Source organism: Drosophila virilis, chromosome 2, assembly GCF_030788295.1.
Source record: "Drosophila virilis strain 15010-1051.87 chromosome 2, Dvir_AGI_RSII-ME, whole genome shotgun sequence".
Taxonomy (NCBI): Eukaryota; Metazoa; Arthropoda; class Insecta; order Diptera; family Drosophilidae; genus Drosophila; species Drosophila virilis.
The window spans coordinates 3,032,424-3,049,647 of NC_091544.1; the positions used below are offsets into that span (position 1 = coordinate 3,032,424).

The 17,224-nt window shown below is 40.2% G+C and overlaps 1 protein-coding gene across 5 annotated transcripts in view; it reads right to left on the reverse strand.

Annotated features, from left to right (window-relative positions):
- Positions 1 to 17,224, reverse strand: part of LOC6635016 (sodium-coupled monocarboxylate transporter 2) — a 43,910-nt gene that overhangs the window by 5,804 nt on the left and 20,882 nt on the right. For all 5 annotated transcript variants that reach the window (XM_070206874.1, XM_070206873.1, XM_015169349.3 and 2 more), the window contains 2 exons: positions 4,926 to 5,146; positions 4,717 to 4,864 (listed from right to left, as the gene is read on the reverse strand). In XM_070206874.1, the coding sequence (XP_070062975.1) occupies positions 4,717 to 4,864; positions 4,926 to 5,136 (359 nt within the window). In that variant the 5' untranslated portion in view covers positions 5,137 to 5,146. The remainder of the gene's footprint in view (positions 1 to 4,716; positions 4,865 to 4,925; positions 5,147 to 17,224) is intronic.

Sequence of the window (17,224 nt, forward strand, 5' to 3'; positions counted from 1 at the left end):
CTTTCTCTCCATTTCTCTTTTTCTCTGTGTGCTTTGTGCTTGTTTTTATTTTGTTGTCTTGAGCTTGTAGCAATTGGTTTTCATTTAGCCTGTTAACATCGTGTTCATCACAATAAGTGCTCTGCATTTATTGCTCTCCCTCGCCCTCCCTCTCCCTCTCTTGCTCTCTCTGTGTCTCTTTACTTTACTATTTTGTGTGAATGATGACCCGAGGCTTGCTTTTGACCGCCTGCCTGTCAATTGATTGAGCCTTGTTTGGCATTGTGGGCGGCTTTTGTTCTATTGACTTTAATTGATTTGCCTGCCAGCTTCTTACCTTCACCCCTCACTTATCCCCTTTCTGTGTCTATCCCAGGTTCGAACGTCGCTTAATAACTTAAAATTAAATATAAGTGCCGCAAAGTATGCAATAATTGCCGCAGCCATGCCAGCGGGCAGCCGCCGTTTATGCGATTACCAGCAGGACTACAATAATGCACCACCCAGCCACCCAGCCACCCAACCACCCACTTAACCAACACGAACACTGCTTATTGCTGGGCAACGCTCGCTTCGACTTCCCCCTCTCTTGCTTTGTCTCTCATTTATTAAATGCATTGCCGCTCGCTGCGTTTGTTATTGGTTGTCCGTGTAAAGCGCTTAAGACTCCCGGAGCCGGAGCCGGAGCCGTAGCCGTAGCCAGAGCCGGAGCTTGGCGCATTGACAATTCGCTTAAGCGCGGGCACATAATTTATCAATGGTGCAGCTTGAGCCCGTTCGGCTATAGACAAAGGCATAAATTAGGGTGCCAAATTTAATATGCCAAGCTGTGGCTGCGGCTGGCGAGCGGAGCATAATGCGAGACTAATCGCTGGCGGTCGACATAATTTTATAATCAAAAGCGAATCTGTTGCCAACTGGGTAGCTGTCCTTTGATTGGATTAAATGCGGCGCATAAATAAACATAATCAGGCATCAGGTTGTGAGTGGCTGCCACCCACAAAACTGGGCGTGCCAGCAAAAAGCTAAAATCGTGTTAGCAGCAACAGCTCTGTTGTCTTTGAATTGCAAATCATGTCGTCACTTAGTCGCTGCCAACAATTTCTTTATTTATGCGTTGGTCCTCAATCCTGTCTCTTTTTTTTTCACACATCCTTTTGATGTGTGTGATGTGTGTGATGTGTGCCCGGGGCACTTTGGACGGCACTTGTATGTCGTAAATATTCAAGCGGCAACTCAAATGCACTTACAGGCGAGCAACACTGTGGCCGTGTCGCGTCCTAAGTGCTAACAAGTGTCTTATTGAGCCACGGCCGAAACAAGCCTCAAATCAATTTATTTGCCTGTATGTGTGTGTGTGTGTGTGTGTGTGTGTATGTGTGTAATAATTGTCCTGCCTGAAGCTGGGGCTACGCTTCCACCAGACAATGCTACGTTAGGTCTTGACCATTGAACTCGTCGAGGGTGAAAACAAAAAGTCAGCCACAAATCTCGACCAAGAAATACTCGCATCACTCCCAGCTCCAGCTTCAACTTCTGCTTCAGCCTAAGACAAGAGGCAGAGGTCATGTGCTGAGTGGCAGATGTCACTTGCGACGGGCTGCTGACAGGCGAAAGTGTGCGTGTGTATGCTGTACGTGTGTGTGTGTGTGTGTGTGTGTGCGTTGGTGAAATGTTTCCCAGCAGGAAATTCTAGCTTTGTTTTATAAGGCACAGAGAACAGATATCTGATTTTGTTATACTATCTAAAGTAAGTTCAGATACGGAAGTTAAAATGTCAGAGCTGATGGACAACGTTTGCAGTAGATTTTATGAGGTAAGGAAAAGGATAGGCTTGACATTTCGGGTTTATGTAGCGATCAAATGATAATGATAATTTTGAAAGAAATGCAATTGGATAAAATCCGCAAGCTTAGTTCTTGGCAAGAACATTTTCGTATTTGCGGAAATGCTTTTTTGTTTATATAAAAACAAAATTTCATTTAATATTATTTTAATTTAATACAATTTAATTGGATTAAATATATATTCTACTTCCAACAGAAGTGCCTTTTCAGGTATTTTCAGGGTAGTTTTTTATTGTTTGATTTATTTTTTTTTTTGCTTTTCATGCTGATTCCAATGAAAAAGGAATATGTAGCAAATGCAAGAATTTGTTGTGCTCATATGCTAAAGTTTCCCGCCGGGTGTTCTTTTTGTTTTTGCAAGTTTTGGACGGACTGACTGACTGACTGTGTGTCTTGGGCGGCTGTCAAAGCGGGATGCTGGCCTCTGACAGCAACAACACGCGCTATTTATAAACATTATGACACAAACGAATTGTCATACAATTTGTCAACAACGAGCACAAGTGTGCCAGCGTCTGGGCCTGTATGAGGGCGCTTTGTTTTCTTTTCTTTTATGAATTCAGTTGGCTTCTGGTTTATTATACCCTGAGCGCTTGAAGGCTTAATCTTTGACCTGATAATATTAATCCGTATGCCTAACAAGTTTGTTTCGCATGCGAACCTTGCCATTTCATATCTTAATTAAATGAACTTTAGAGCTTGCAAACCGGAGAGTTAGCAAAGGATTTGTTTAGCTTATGGTTGGCTGATTAAAGGGTATTCTGTAGCCCAGCATTTTTGGGATTGTGTATTTGTTTTGCATTATCATGTTTGTCATTGTCTATGCCAGGTTCGCTTTGCCTTCACAATTTGTAACATATTTACTTATCGGCCTATGCGACTTTGTTGTTGTCGCTTTTGTTGCCAATTTTGATGGAGTTGTATGCATAAACATGTCGCGCAGCGCCAGTTGCGCTGACAAGCGACAATGAGCCTTCAAATTTGTTACAACTTTTCCGTTGCCCGGGCAACATCTTGTGTCTGGCAGTCCCTCCTACCCAACCGCCAGCCCAGCCAGCCCAGCCAGCCCATCCAGCACATCCAACCCCTTTTCGAGTTTGTCTTGAATGTCATTTGGTTGTCATCAAACTAAATCGCACATGAAATTCGCCATGTATCTCGAATGTGCACATGGGACGGGGCTAATCGTAGCCAAACACAATGCCACTAACCAAGATTGATGGCCCCGATGGTTGCCCTGCATGGAACTATTCCCTTCGTACAATTAGCTGAAGTGCTTTGCAGAGTATTGCCATTCATTTCAGCTAAAACAAAGCGAACCGCATTACACTGGCTGTTCGAAAATTACAGCGTTTCGGCTCTAGTGCTTAATTCAATCTCTATCCCGACTGATTGACTGATTGAAGATCAGCGCGTAGCCTAAACCGTAAAAGCTGGGAAACTGCAACTTCTACCTCAGTTGTAATTAGAATAGTCAAATGCAAGCGCGGAAAATTCGTGAAAAATGGCTATAAATTAATTTTTAAAAATCTGACTGACTGATTGATTGTCTGATTGAAGATTAGCGAACAGCCTTAACCGTAAAAGCTGGAAAACTGAAATTTCTACTTCAGTTGTAGTTGGGAAATTCTAGCGTTTGAAAATTTGTGAAATGACTATGAATTCATTTTGAAAAATTCTTTTGCAAATTAGTTTGAGAAATTTGTGGCTCTATTCAGAAATCAAGGTCAGGAGAAAACGATTAGATACATTTATATTTAAATTCACATTTCAAGATATTTACATGAATTTATGTAAGACGTGTTTCACATTTTTCGCAAAATGCACTCGTCTTGGATGGAAAATGCGAGTCAATCTTTGTGAAGCGAAGTTATTTTTCCGGTTTTATGCTCAATTTCAAAGGATTTATTGTTAAGGACAGTGTCTCACAGATTTCTGACGTTTCAGCATAAAATGGGAGAAAAACTTCAATTAGAAAAGGAAGAAAATACTAGTTCTAAAGTAAATTGTATTAATTAAATATAATTGCCATAGTTCAAATTTAAATTCATGGAGTTTTCGTAAATTCTTCAAGACGGCTTAATAAAACAAAACTTAAAAATAATTGCTCTGCAATTAGAAGCTAATCTGCCAGTTCTATCTATTATCTCTTTTGCGCTCTTGAGCTATATTAAAGTGTGTCTCATCTTGCTATCAATCACTTGCAGCTTGTGCGCAACATTTGAGAATTTTGTCAATTTCCTACAGATTCGGTCCCTCAGCCAATTAAATTTGAATCAAATTATGCTGCTGTTTTGCCCCAAGCTGCGTGCGAGGCGCTTCTCAGTTTTGGCAATTAATTGAATTTTGTTGTCGAAACTGCAAACATTTGATAACAAATTAGTTTACTAATTTCAATCTTAAAAAACAATTAGGCGCTGCTCGGGCGATAAGGCGGCCGGACGACTAGAGGCGACAACTTGTGACAGTTCGAGTCGGCAGAGGGGAGTCGGGGGTCGGGAGTGGGGAGTGGGGAGTGGGGAGTAGGGAGTGGAGAGTCCTGGCGGACAAATGTATAGATTATTTTGGTTGTGCCGTTGCGCGTTTTTGTGTTGTTTATTTTTTGTGTGTGTGTGTGTGTTTTTTTTTTTTGTTGCAAAATGTTATTCAAATTTATTTAGCTGAACAACCAGCCTGTTCCCCTTACTCTGTGCATGCCCAGCTGCTCTGTTTGTTCTCATTTTGGACTTCTTAATGAAGAATGAAACTGGGAGGGGTGCCAACATGCTGTTGGGCGTGGGCAAAACCCGCGTCGCATTTGTGAAATTAAATTGAATGCTAAAATAACAATTTTCATGTTGTCGCTTTGTGCTAATTAAATGCTTGTTCTTGTACTTGTTGGGGAACTCACCTGAGATCGATGTACTGATAGACGGAGGTGATGCCCAGGTTGAAGTAGACGGGCACAAACATAAAGCATACAATGGGATAGGCGCTCATCATGCCATATATTATCTCCCACATGGCCGAGCCGCGGTAGTACAGTTCACTGGGATACCCTGTAAAATACGCATAACTCAATAAATGCATTCAACATTCGCTAACTGTCATTTAACTTACCCAGAACCGATCGCACGCCGAGTGTGCCGCGTGCTATGGATATCATGACGGCCACCAGGGACACGCCGCCCGTGGCGAACACATAATCCGCCTTGCTGCGCTGCTTCGTCTTGCCAAAGATGCGCGTCCAGAGCGGACCCAGCACAGTGAGCGCTATAAATGCAACAAACATGAAGTAATCCCAGCCGAGAGTGCTTAAATCCTTGGCCATGTTGTTGCTGCTGCAAAAGATACCAAAAAAACAAGAATGCAAAAATCAAATACCAAGTTTGGTCAAAGCCAGTTGGGGGGGAAAAGGATCTGTGTTGTGTGCGGAGTTGTTGTCAAAACGTTTTCTAGCATAGTTGAACATGTGCATATTAGGCACGCTGGGTGCACATAATGCCGACTCCGACACCGACGACTATGAAACTTTTGGGCAACATTGTTGCATAGCCAGCCGCAGGCGCGTGGACAGCGTCGGCGGTTGCACGTCCTGGCAGGCTCGTACTGGCTGTGTGTGTTAAAACAAAGCAAAATGTTGCGCGCGCGCTACAAAATTTATGAACTGTGTCCTTTGCTCGCAATGCTGACATTTGTATTCACGTCAGCCCAGACACCGGCGCCTTTTACCAACCTGTATCTCTTTCTATTTTTTTCCCGGGCTCTTAACTGAGACAAGTCGGTTGTGGGCCACAAAATGCGGCGCTTATGTGCGATTTGGCTTGCAACTTTGTGCTCTTTTTTTTTTTTTTTATCAGCACTTGAAGCCAACTGTTGATCCGCTTGGGCACGACAAGCTAAATATTATAGTCTCACTTGCCTTTGCCTTAGCTCAACTTGTGCGCTCTAAGCCAGCTTTATGTGCTGGCAGAGTTTATTGGAGTCATGTCACAGTATGAAGAATATGTCCTTAACCATAAAGTTGAAATACCTATTCTTGATTTGGACGAAAAGCTGTTGTGAATCATCAGCCGAGTCTATGCGAACTAGTCTCTCAACAGATTGGCTCTGCTAGGCTATTAAAGATACCGGAGATAGCTCTTCTGTTTCGTTCATATATACTATTTAGATACTAAAATGGATACCAATTTACCCACTTTATTCAAATAAATACCTCTAAGTATCAAAGATCAAAGTGTAAATTAAACTTTTGTCTCGTTCGGTTCACGTTTCGTATAGAATAAATTCATGCAATTAAAAAAGCATTGCTATATCCTATGTTTATCGATGCTTGCTAATAATATTATTACATCCCTAAATTGAAATTTGTTTAAATAGGCATTATCTCATATTACTCATACGCCCCATTAAACGTGCATCAGTGCCAAATTGTGTATTTAATTTATGCCAACTCATTCGATCGTTATTATCGCAAGCATAGTTTCGATGTCCAGCTAATTGACAACATTTGCCAGGCGGTCAGAGTGTGTGTGTGTGTGTGTGTGTGTGTGTGTGCGTATCTGTGTGTGTCTGTCATTTGCCATGCTCTAAGCTTTTATCTGACACTCTGTCTGGCTTTTGTTTTGCCTTACTGTACCAACTATTAGTCATGTTTTTTCAGGCTTGTTTTAGATTTTTTTTTGTTGTGTTTTCTCTGCTAAAGGTGATTCACATTTAAACTGTACAGCTGTTCAGTGAGCATTTTCCTTTGGTCATGTGATAAGCAAAAGCCAAACAAGAGCAAACCCAGGCACAAAGGTCGTCGTCCATTGTGTGTGTTAACCTGTGCGAAAAATGTTATTTTCTGCTTGCTGAGCTTAAGCAAATTATCCGTGTTGCCAGCGCTTTGTTACCTGCTGCTGCTGCTGCTGCTGGATACAGCATTTAAGTACGCTTTGGGTGCACATTAGGGCCGGCTGGGAGGAGCAGGTGACACAGAAGGGCGACCATCACAGCACACATTGCCAATAGACAGCAGCGACAATTTGCGCAAATTTTCATCAAACATGTAAAATGCTGTCAACTAAGCCACACGTAAGCATAAGTTAGCAGGAAGTGTTGCCATCTCAAATGTTTGACATTTCAAAGTTTCAAGTAGACCGTGAAAGATGGAGATGACGATGAAGATGAAGCAGGGGAGATTGCAGCCGGGAAAAGCCTTCCACCGAAAAACACTTGCAGTTAATATTCATGCACTTTTGGCGCAGCTTGAAAAATGATACGAAAGTTGGCGACATGTGTGCGCCGGCAATGACGAAGGAGTCGTCGATGCCAAGGATCATAAATTATAAAGCAGCGTGTACGATAGGCAGGCAGCAGCAACAACAGCGCAGAGTCGTTGACATGTCGTGAATCTTTGCAGGCCATTGTGTGTGCCTGAAACCGACAGCCACAATTGCAAGTTATTAAAAAAAAAAGAAACGAAAGCTTGTGTAAACGAAAGGACTCTCGATGAAAGAGTGGCGTGGAGAGGGTGCGGGGAGGCGCTCATGAAATATTCAGCATGCGTGACACCAGATCCAAAAATCTGCTGGATAATGCGCCAAAAACTTGCAAGTCCAATGAAAATATCAAAAACACATTTGCAAGAGTAGCTACTTAATTTGCCATTGATGGGCGTTCGCGGCCACGCCCTGCCTCTGCTGCTGTCTTATATTTTTACATTTCAATTATATTATATTCGCTGGATTTTTTATTTTTATTTTTATTTTTTTTTGCCCATTTGCCTGGGCGCTGTTTCCGCCTCTGGCCGGGCCACTGACAAATTGAAAATGTAATTTAGCCAAAGTGCAGCATTGCGTTGCATACTTTTGCGCGCTACAGCCACGCCCACCCCCCAACGCGCAACGCCTCCTTCGTTGGCCAGCGTCCAAGCAGGCCAAAGGCCGCCTCACTTTGGCTTAAAGTGCCCGCCATGACGCAAAACGTATGAAAAACTCTGGTCTTTGCTTTTTTTCACCTTCCCTAACGCACACATACACGCACTTACACACACACACACACACACACACACACACACACACACACACACACACACATCGAAAAGCGGTAGCTGCATGTTTAATGCATGACTTTGCATTTTTTGTTGCATTCTAAGCAGCAAAAGACGTAACCAGGTGGACACCTGGTCACCATGGTGTGCCCAGTCAGCCGGCACCTTCATCAATTTTTGATACCCTGTACTGAAATTAAGTTACTTTAATGTATATAACTAAAAGCTCATTATATCCCTACAATATTAAAATGCTTGATCTGACTAAGCTATTGACTAGTTGACTGACTTAGACGGAACCATGGCAAATTCCATCCACAGCTGTGAAAAATTGGCGGAAAACGGGTGTGTGAAATTTTTTTTGCTCAGCTCACGATCATACTCATTTTGCAAAAACTTTGTAAAAATTGATTTGAGAAGTTTTTTCACACTGCGGCAAATCCAATTCTCCTTGGTGTAAAAGGCGGATCACATATAAATAGGCGAAGTTTTGAGTTGAGAAGGTTGAACTTTTCTTCAAACTCATTTTTAAATATCTCTATTATAGTATTAGGTCAACTTCGAGAGAAGTTTTATTAATACCAATTTGGGTACTTCTAAGAGGTTAGAGAGTCTCTGCTAGTCGACTACTCTCTTTCGCCTAAAACAGACTTTTTTGTTATGACTTTAACCTGGCTATTATGGTAATTGTCTTGTTAGCTTAAGCTGGGGCGTGGCCCGATCGACGGCAAATGATGTAAGGTCTAACAGATTAAATGCGCTAATGGAAATATTGGGTTGTCAGGCAACTTAGTTTTTTTAAGCTCAATAAAACTTTTGTAAAATCTAGTAATTTATGTATATGAACCTACAACTACGCCATGTAAAGCTGAATCAAAATTAATATAACTATCTTTTGCAACGAGTGTGAGAAAAGATAAAACTAAAGCACGAAAAGTGCAGCCCGACTAGAATATACCGTAAACTGGGCGCCGAGTTGCCGACGTACAAAAGTTTTAAAACTTTCTATACAAAGTTTAAAACTTTCTATCACATATTTACATAGCATGCCACACTTTGAGGGATTAAATATGGTAGTTGAAAGTTTGAATATGTCAAAACTCAAGTGAATACTTGCAAGAGGTTAAATATTATGGACTTTTGCATTATGCTAAATTATCACTCCGTGATAAGTTTAATAAACAGGCTATCGATGGGGAATTTAATCGATTTTTAAAGTATCGAATATCGATGAAAATGGCTTTGTCAACTCGGATTTCGTTGCTGATCAAGAATATATATATAAATATGTTGGGCTCTCAAAGGATGTCTTTCTTTTCGCCTGTTGCATAGACTTGCATAAAATCATTATACCCTTTATTTTAATATTTTTTCAGGGTATAAAGAAAATTTGCAAAATGTCGATGATGATAAGAACAAATTGTAGTATATATAAATAAAAAAGGATGAAATGTGCAACAATGAAGTACAGCAGTTAAGACAGCTTAAAAGTTAAAGTAGAGTAAAATAAAGCAGCAATTAATTTCGAACAATTTGCATGAAGGTTAAATACAAATTCCTGCGCTTACAGGGCTTATGTGCACTTGATTAAGGTACTCGAAAGCGTTATGAGAAGGCCAAACAAGATTTATGAGGTACTTGTGCAGCTACCCCTTTTCACAGCGTCATGACGGGAAGGGGGGGTGGTAAAGGAAGGGATGGCTAGCAACAAAGTTGTGTGCGATGTATGCATTTCATTACAATGCATAAAACTTTTGACGTTCGTTGCATTTGGCTAATTAAAGTACCCGGCAAATTGGAAGTTAGGGCTCGAAGTCGCGCACAGCAAGTTTTCAGATTCAAGCAGATTTTGCCAATCAAAAATGCATGGCATTGTGGCAAAAGTTTGCCGCGTTGAGGGGGTGTATAAGTTGTGGACCATCAAGTCTTTTTTGAGTTGTCTTCAAAAACCCACGCGCACCTCTTCAGCCTTTAATGTGCTTGCAATCGCGTTTGTCAGCTCGCCGGCAAAACTGTCGCCTTTCATTTAAACGCTGGCCACGCCTCTTTGCACGCCTGCCCCTCCGAAGTGGTTGCAAAGTGCAGTTAAGTCAAGTGCCTGCAAGTTACTTCTGTTTCGGTTGCTTCTCTTTTTTCTCTTTTTTTTTTTTTTTTTTTTAATTTTTTCTGTTTTATACCCTGTACAGTGGATAAAAAGTTCTGATATTTCTGTGCGAATGTATGCAACAGACAGAAAGAGTCATAAGTAATAGATATGTTGCGTGATAATAATAAAATCAAATAGAATAGTTAATCTGAAAACTTGTTTATATATATCGATAGGTATCGATTTTCAGATCAGCTTTATTAAGTGAAATTCAAAAAGAGATTGAATATTGGTCGCAGAATCTTCTCGACGCTGGTTACAGGGTATCTCCCAGTTGTGCACTCCCGCTAAGCGCTGTCTCACTTGTTTTGCATATCGATAAGTATCGATCAGCTTTATTAAGCGTATCTCGAAGCTCAAAAGGAAAGCTTAAATATTTATTTGGTTACAGGGTATTTCCCAGTTGTACACTCCCGTTAAGAGCTGTCTTACTTGTTTTTAGTTATATTTGCTCTGCTGCTTGTTGCAACGGCAACTTTCATCGGGTTTTTGTTCTTCGTTTTTGCCACACGACTGCTAAAAGTTGTTAAACACAAAACTTTGCCACTTAATACCAGTTCGGGTAATGAAATACGAGCGTGGCCAAAGTCTCCCTTCCCCCTGCGCTGCCCCTACCCCTGTCCGCGACTTTGCCGGCAAATTGAAGTTGAAGTATGCGGTTCACAAAGTTCTGCCCAACATGCAACTGTTTCAGCGATTTTCAATGTTTTTCAACTGTTTCTTCTGCTTCTGCCGCGTTTTTTTTTATTTTTCCTTCAATGCATTGGCCAATTGTTTGTTTTGTCTTGTTTCGTTTCGTTTTTCCTTGCTTTTGCTTTGTTTTTCTCCGTTCCGTTGCGTTGTTTTTGCTTTACACATGCTGCCCTTTGAATGCGTTCGGCGCTTTGGCAACATTTTGTTCGATTCCCTTTCGACCACGTTCGCCCGTCTGTCTAATGAGAAAAGTCATTGGGGCGGCTTTGTTGTTGCTGTCACGCCTCAAATGTGGCTTTTCGCTGACTTGAAAATCGCCCTGCTCCTCCGCCTCCGCCCTGTGCCTCCTGCCCCGACGTCAAAGTCATTTATCAAAGGACAGCAGCAAAAATAAATACTTGCTGCAGTTGTTGCTGCGTATTTATCGTAAAGTTCTTGCGGCTATTTTTATACCCTTTCAAATGGTCTCGTGAATATAATTATGACGACCACTGTATATATTTGAAATGCACAGGAGACACTCTATAGAGTGTATATATGATCCATAAAGGCATGTGCGCCTGACAGTTTCATAAGGTTTGGCTCTTTGTTCTTGATTTGGCCTTTATATCAATTTTGTATCCAAGTCTGGCAACATTATTTTTGGTCAAAATTCATGTCAAATTGGTACCGTAAAATATCGTACTCGGCTAAGGCTCATTCGATTTTTACGTAGTTTTGGTCTTTGTCTAAACAATATTCTTGCATGTCAGCTAAATCGATAGCATTAATTGGCTATAAATAAAGTTCTTGTATAAAAGCCTGTTCATATGTTTTGTAAGGGCATTTAATCTTCGGCGTGCCGTTCGTTGCATTTGTTGTTCTTGTTGCTGTTTTCAACTTGCCAACGTTCTGTGATTGGGTTAAAGTTTCAATTACGCCGCATTCTTCAGCACAGCAACACACACATACTCACCCCACACACACACACATATGGCACACACATAACACACACACATATAACACAGTTTCGCAGAGATTAAAGAACCTTCGAATTCCAGTCGCCAGTTTGACTTTAGCTGTCAGTTCCTCCCCCTGGCTGCAATTTATAATAACGCTTGCCGGATTTTGTAATTTATTTGCAGCCTGACTTTGAAATAGTGTCCCGTGTTCTTAAAGTCTGCGACAGTTGCAACTGCTGCTGCTGCTGCTGCTGCTGCCTCTCATTGTTGCAGTTGCAAAGTTCTCTGTGGGACAATTAGGCAGGGTGGCTCGTTTAAGCAAATTTGCCGCTGAAAAGTATGCAACAGAAAATGGTAGACAAGGCAAGGCGGCCGGCCGGCCACATGCTGTTAATTTGATCAACATCGTGCTGCGGCGTCCTGGGCGTCCTGGCAACACTTCATACTGGCAATTTAGTGGTCACAGTTACTTTTTGCCCGACTCTCACTTAATGCCCGACTCTTGTGTTGCAAACATGCACAACTAATTTCACGTTGTCGCCACGTTCCACGTCCACATCCACGTCCAGGTCCAGGTCCTTGTTCCGGATGCCACACAGCACCACTCGACACCAGTGAATGCTACTCGGCTTGCACTGTCGCCTCTGGCTTGGGCTTGGGCTTGGGCTTGGGTTTGCTTTTCTTTTTTTCCAGCTGCACTTTTGCTTTAACAAAGTTTTCGTTACGCGTGCTGTGCACCGTGTCCCCACTTCTCAACTGGCCTCTCCTGTCAACGGCTCTCCACTTTCACCTGCTGCGGCAGACAATGGGCTGCGGTTTTGTGCTTGCTTTCGTCTCCTTCTTTACGCTCCGCGAACATTTCACAAATAATTAGGTTAGTTAGCCCGCAACGCGCTGAGTGCTGCGACCATGGCTCCCGACAGTTTTCCATATTAGGCATATTAACGCATTTAGCGGCCTGGCCTGGCCACTTGAGGCTCCCATCCAATCCCACAACGCTCTCACGACAACATCCCCTTAATAATCTCGCTGTAACATTAAATTTTCAACGCTCAATGTGGACAATAGACTAGACCAAGATTTTAATTTCCCAGCAGGCTAAGATACGCTGGCTCAAAGTAGGGTTTTTTTGTATCAAGCTGTCTATTTTGGAATTCTTTCTTCAAAGGCTTAATTCTATTTTAATTAAATATTTTATTTAAATTCAAATTTCAAGCAATCATAGTTAAAAGCTCTATGTTTTTTTGAAGTGTATTCAAAACTAAAAAACTTTGAAACTTTACCCCAATCATTTACATATTTGTTTTGTTATCGAAGGTTTTTGCCAATCGATAAACAATTTCAGAAAACTGTGAGTAGCACACAAGTTGGACAACAAATCCCTGAAACAATGAAAGCACAAATGAAAACGTTGCAGTCGAAAACTCTCTCGGCTCGGTTTTCAGTGTAAAAGCGGGCAGGAAAAGCACCTTGTTAATTACGAGAACGGAAGTGGCCAGGACAAAAATGTTTTTGGTGTCCTTCAGCGGGATTATCAGCAGCAGTTCGGCTATAAAATTTCTGCTGCCCTTAAATTATGTTAAATTGCTCGTTTTTTGGTATAAGACGAATGCCTAATCAATTTTAATGAGAATAATAGTGCATTAGTGCATGATTGAAGGAGGCATGTTTAAAAGTTATGCAAGTCGTAATGCCCTTCAGCCCTGGCAGCCACTGCTGATATTCACAGTTTTAATCTTTTGAATAGCTTATATATATATAAATTAATTATTAATACACTTCAAAATGGTATTAAAAAAAAAAAATTAAAATGATGTCAAGAATGTTGATTTATCTGTGACGCTCGATCCCTTTGTATGTTCTAATGCCAGCTCATGAAGTTTTATTTTAGACCCTCATATCATTTTTTATTTTTGAAGATATCTTAGCTTAGTCTTAGGCCAAGTTTTGTTAATATCGAGATACTGAATCATGTTTGTTTATAGAACAAATTTGTCGTAGAAAGAGCTGCACATTGAATTTCTATATTATATAGCTCCTAAAGTAAAAATCGTTTTGCGATAGAGAATTTGTACAAAAGTATTTCTAAGGGTATTTAATTTTCGGTGTGTCTTTCTCGTTTTTCTTTGAATTATCTCTCACATATTAAGGGCTGATTAGTTGATGAACTGAGTTGTGACAAATTACTCAAGCACTTTGCTGCCACTTTGTAAGTGCTCGGTAAATATACACTACTAATAAACAAATATTTGCATACAAGCAATTAAAGACAAGGTGCACGAACATTTCTATATGTACATATAAGGGCATATTGACATATCTTAAAGGGCCTTAAACTTTCAACCCGAGAAGAGAAGCCAATTTGGCATAGTTTCTGGGCAAAAAAACAAGATTCCTGTTTTAATATGTGTACCAAAGGAAAGGCGGCACACTGAACCCTGACCCTGTTCGAGGGGTTATTATTATTATTTTTTTTTTTTGTAGTTAACCCCTCGTACTGTGTTAATGACCGTAAATGGCGGGCATTGCGTCTCGCTGTCTGGCCATAAATTTGCATTTAAGTGTCCGGCCAGGGGCTAAACAAACTATAATTTGTCTTGTATTTCATGTGACACAACAAAAGGACACTAATCATCGTTTAAAATTCTGTCACTTGAAACCCAGGCAAACTTTGCAGCTCCACCTGCCCGAATCCTTTGCTAGATCTCGTTGCTTTACAGACTAATTGAACTAATGAAATGTTTTGGTCCTGTTTGCAGCTCTTGAGCGCATGTCCAGCAACATTTTGTTTTCCCTTTGCCTCTGCCTCTGCCTCTGCGTGTCAGCTCAAATTAAAACCTCTTTCGGGCTCTTTTGTTTGCACAAAGGCTGCTTTTTGGTAATAAATTAAACTTGCAACATTTTGTCACCAGGGAATTGCTTTAAATGCTGTTTTATGCTTGCAGCTTTCGCTGTCCACAACAGGTGCGTGTCAAGATTGACATTTGCTTTATGAATTACTAAATTGCATAAGCAACTTATGCTGTATTTTATAATATTAGTTGCTCTTCACCTGGGTATTATGTGCTTGTCATGAAATTTAAAATAGATTTCAGCACACATGAACCCATAAACTATATAAATTGTTAATCAGAATCAAGCCTAACTAATTGTCTTTTACTGGCCTGTAAATTATTTTTATTCTGCATTTTAGGGTCACCTTAGTATGCAAATACTTTGAAAATTATCGTTGCATAAATGCTTGTATTGAAAACTTGTTTAATTATTTAATAGATCTTTATCAAAATCACGCATGGGCAAAATCTTATCAACAACGGACTTTTAATTCACATAGATTTTAGTTTAATTTTCCAAATATTTCAATATCTTTTTGCTTTCCACACTTTATGTAATATTTTGAATATATTTAGCAAAAATGTAAATTTAAAAAGGCATTTGTTACGCTTTCGTGTGCTGCTCGAAACATTATATTTAGTATATATATACATATATAGAAGGGTGTTTAGTATTCGGCAACCTTTTTTAAACAATGTTCGTTCGCAATTATCTATCTGTCAATTTCAGTTTGCTTTTACGGCCAGTCAACGTTTCGTTGGCGCTTGTCAATAGTTGGTAGCAATTTGCTTTGATGCACTTTTGCAATTAGGCTGCCTGTAAACGGATCCTTGCGACTAGCCATTAGATTTTCAATTAACTTGGCTAGTACGCTGGAGTCCGGAAAGCGTCTGCCCTTGCCAGTTATTAAAACTTTAATTCATTTGAGTTGATAAAAAAATTAGTTGGCTCAACGTTTTTCGTGTCATCTGCTGCTGCTGCTGCTGCTGCTGGCCAATATGCAGATCGCGCCCTACACTAACTGTGCCAAGATAAGAGACAAAATGTTCTATGCAGCCACGACAGGTAAAAATGGCTAGTCAGCCATGTGGCAGGTGCGCCCCTTTCGGCTGCTGCATGTGGCAGCTGCACAAATTGTTTGCTGCCAGCTAAAACTTTGCTCGGGCAACAAAGTAATTTATTTAATTCTTGTCCACATATTTTTTTTTTTTGTGTTCGTGTTGCTGCTGCTTAAATTGGCAACAGTTGCCCGGCAGCTTGTTGTCACGGCCCCGCGCAACATTGTTGAAGATTTCATTTGAATTTATGCTAAATTGTTAGCTTAAAAATGCGTGTTATCCTTTCTGGACGGGCTGCTGTTGTTATTTTTCGGAGCCCGAATTATAATTTCAAATGATTGTACAAATTATTTGCGTACAATCAGCTGTAATTAGCATATTTAATTATACTTATTTGGCATAAATATTCATGAGACACAAATTGCATTTAACAGTTGGCAAAGTGTTGACAACTTGAGCACCAACAATTGACTCGACTAGCAAATTCCTAATGCTAATGATATGCTTACAAAATGAAGTTGGCCAAAAGCGATTTGCGTTAAAAGTGTCGCAGACTGCGCTTCCATAATTAATTCATTCATAGATTAATTGATTGATTGATTAAGACAAATATAACCAGCTGCAATTACAAAAGTAGCTGGCAGTTAAACAAACAGCTACAACAAATAAATAAACACTATCAATATGCAATTAATGTCATAAATGAGCTCTCTTTACAACGTATGCGTGTGTATCTATGTGTGTGTATCTGTATCTGTATCTGTATCTGCATCTGATAATGTGTTGGGCTGCCGCATTCCCCTGCCTGGCGCTTAATTGACGGTAAAAAGTGTGCAATTAGCCAATTTCAATGCCACTTCGTGCGGCAGTTGAAAGCATCATTAACACCTACGCATGTGCAAAAACCAAATCAAGTGTAACACTGACTACATTTCCGAATACCCTGTATATATATGTTTGACATAGATTCATATATTTGTTTTTTTTTTATGTTGATAGCTTCCACTGTGCAGATTTCACATTTTTATGCGAATGTCACATTAAAAAAGAAATGTAAAAATGTGTCTTTGTACGTTTTCTTATAAGAAAACACATTTTTCACACTTGTCAACTGTTGTGACTGTTTATTTAAAGAAGCGGTACTTTTGCCACTCACATGTTACCGAAAACCGACACTTGCCAATGGAACACCAAAATGTGAAATTTGAACATGTAACATTTTTTTAGCATTGTGGAATTTGTCTTTAAGATCAAATTATGTCTTTTCAATTGAACATAATTTTGTCAGCATTTTTACACTATGTATTTATCATTTCCATAATCTTTACATAAAAGAATTTCCTTGAAAGTGATCACGTGGCTCGAACTACTAAGCGGAAGGTCACTGGTTCAAATTCAACAGAATTATTATATATATTTTGTATATATTGTTAATCATTTGCTTCCACTTACATTTTGAATATTATTTATATATATGGGCAATACGGATATTAATTATTCGACTCGAACATACCCGCTTTGATTTAGCCAAGCGTACAGGGTGTATGATAAGCATGTCATTCAAATAACGCATCTGTTGCATTTGACAGGTGAGACATTCGCGTATATCAGTTGCACAAATTTATGTACGCTTCCAGTTTCAATTAATTATTAAAGGCAATTACCTGTCGATGGTAATGCGGAACGCAACAGTTGGCGGCGAGTGTTGCATT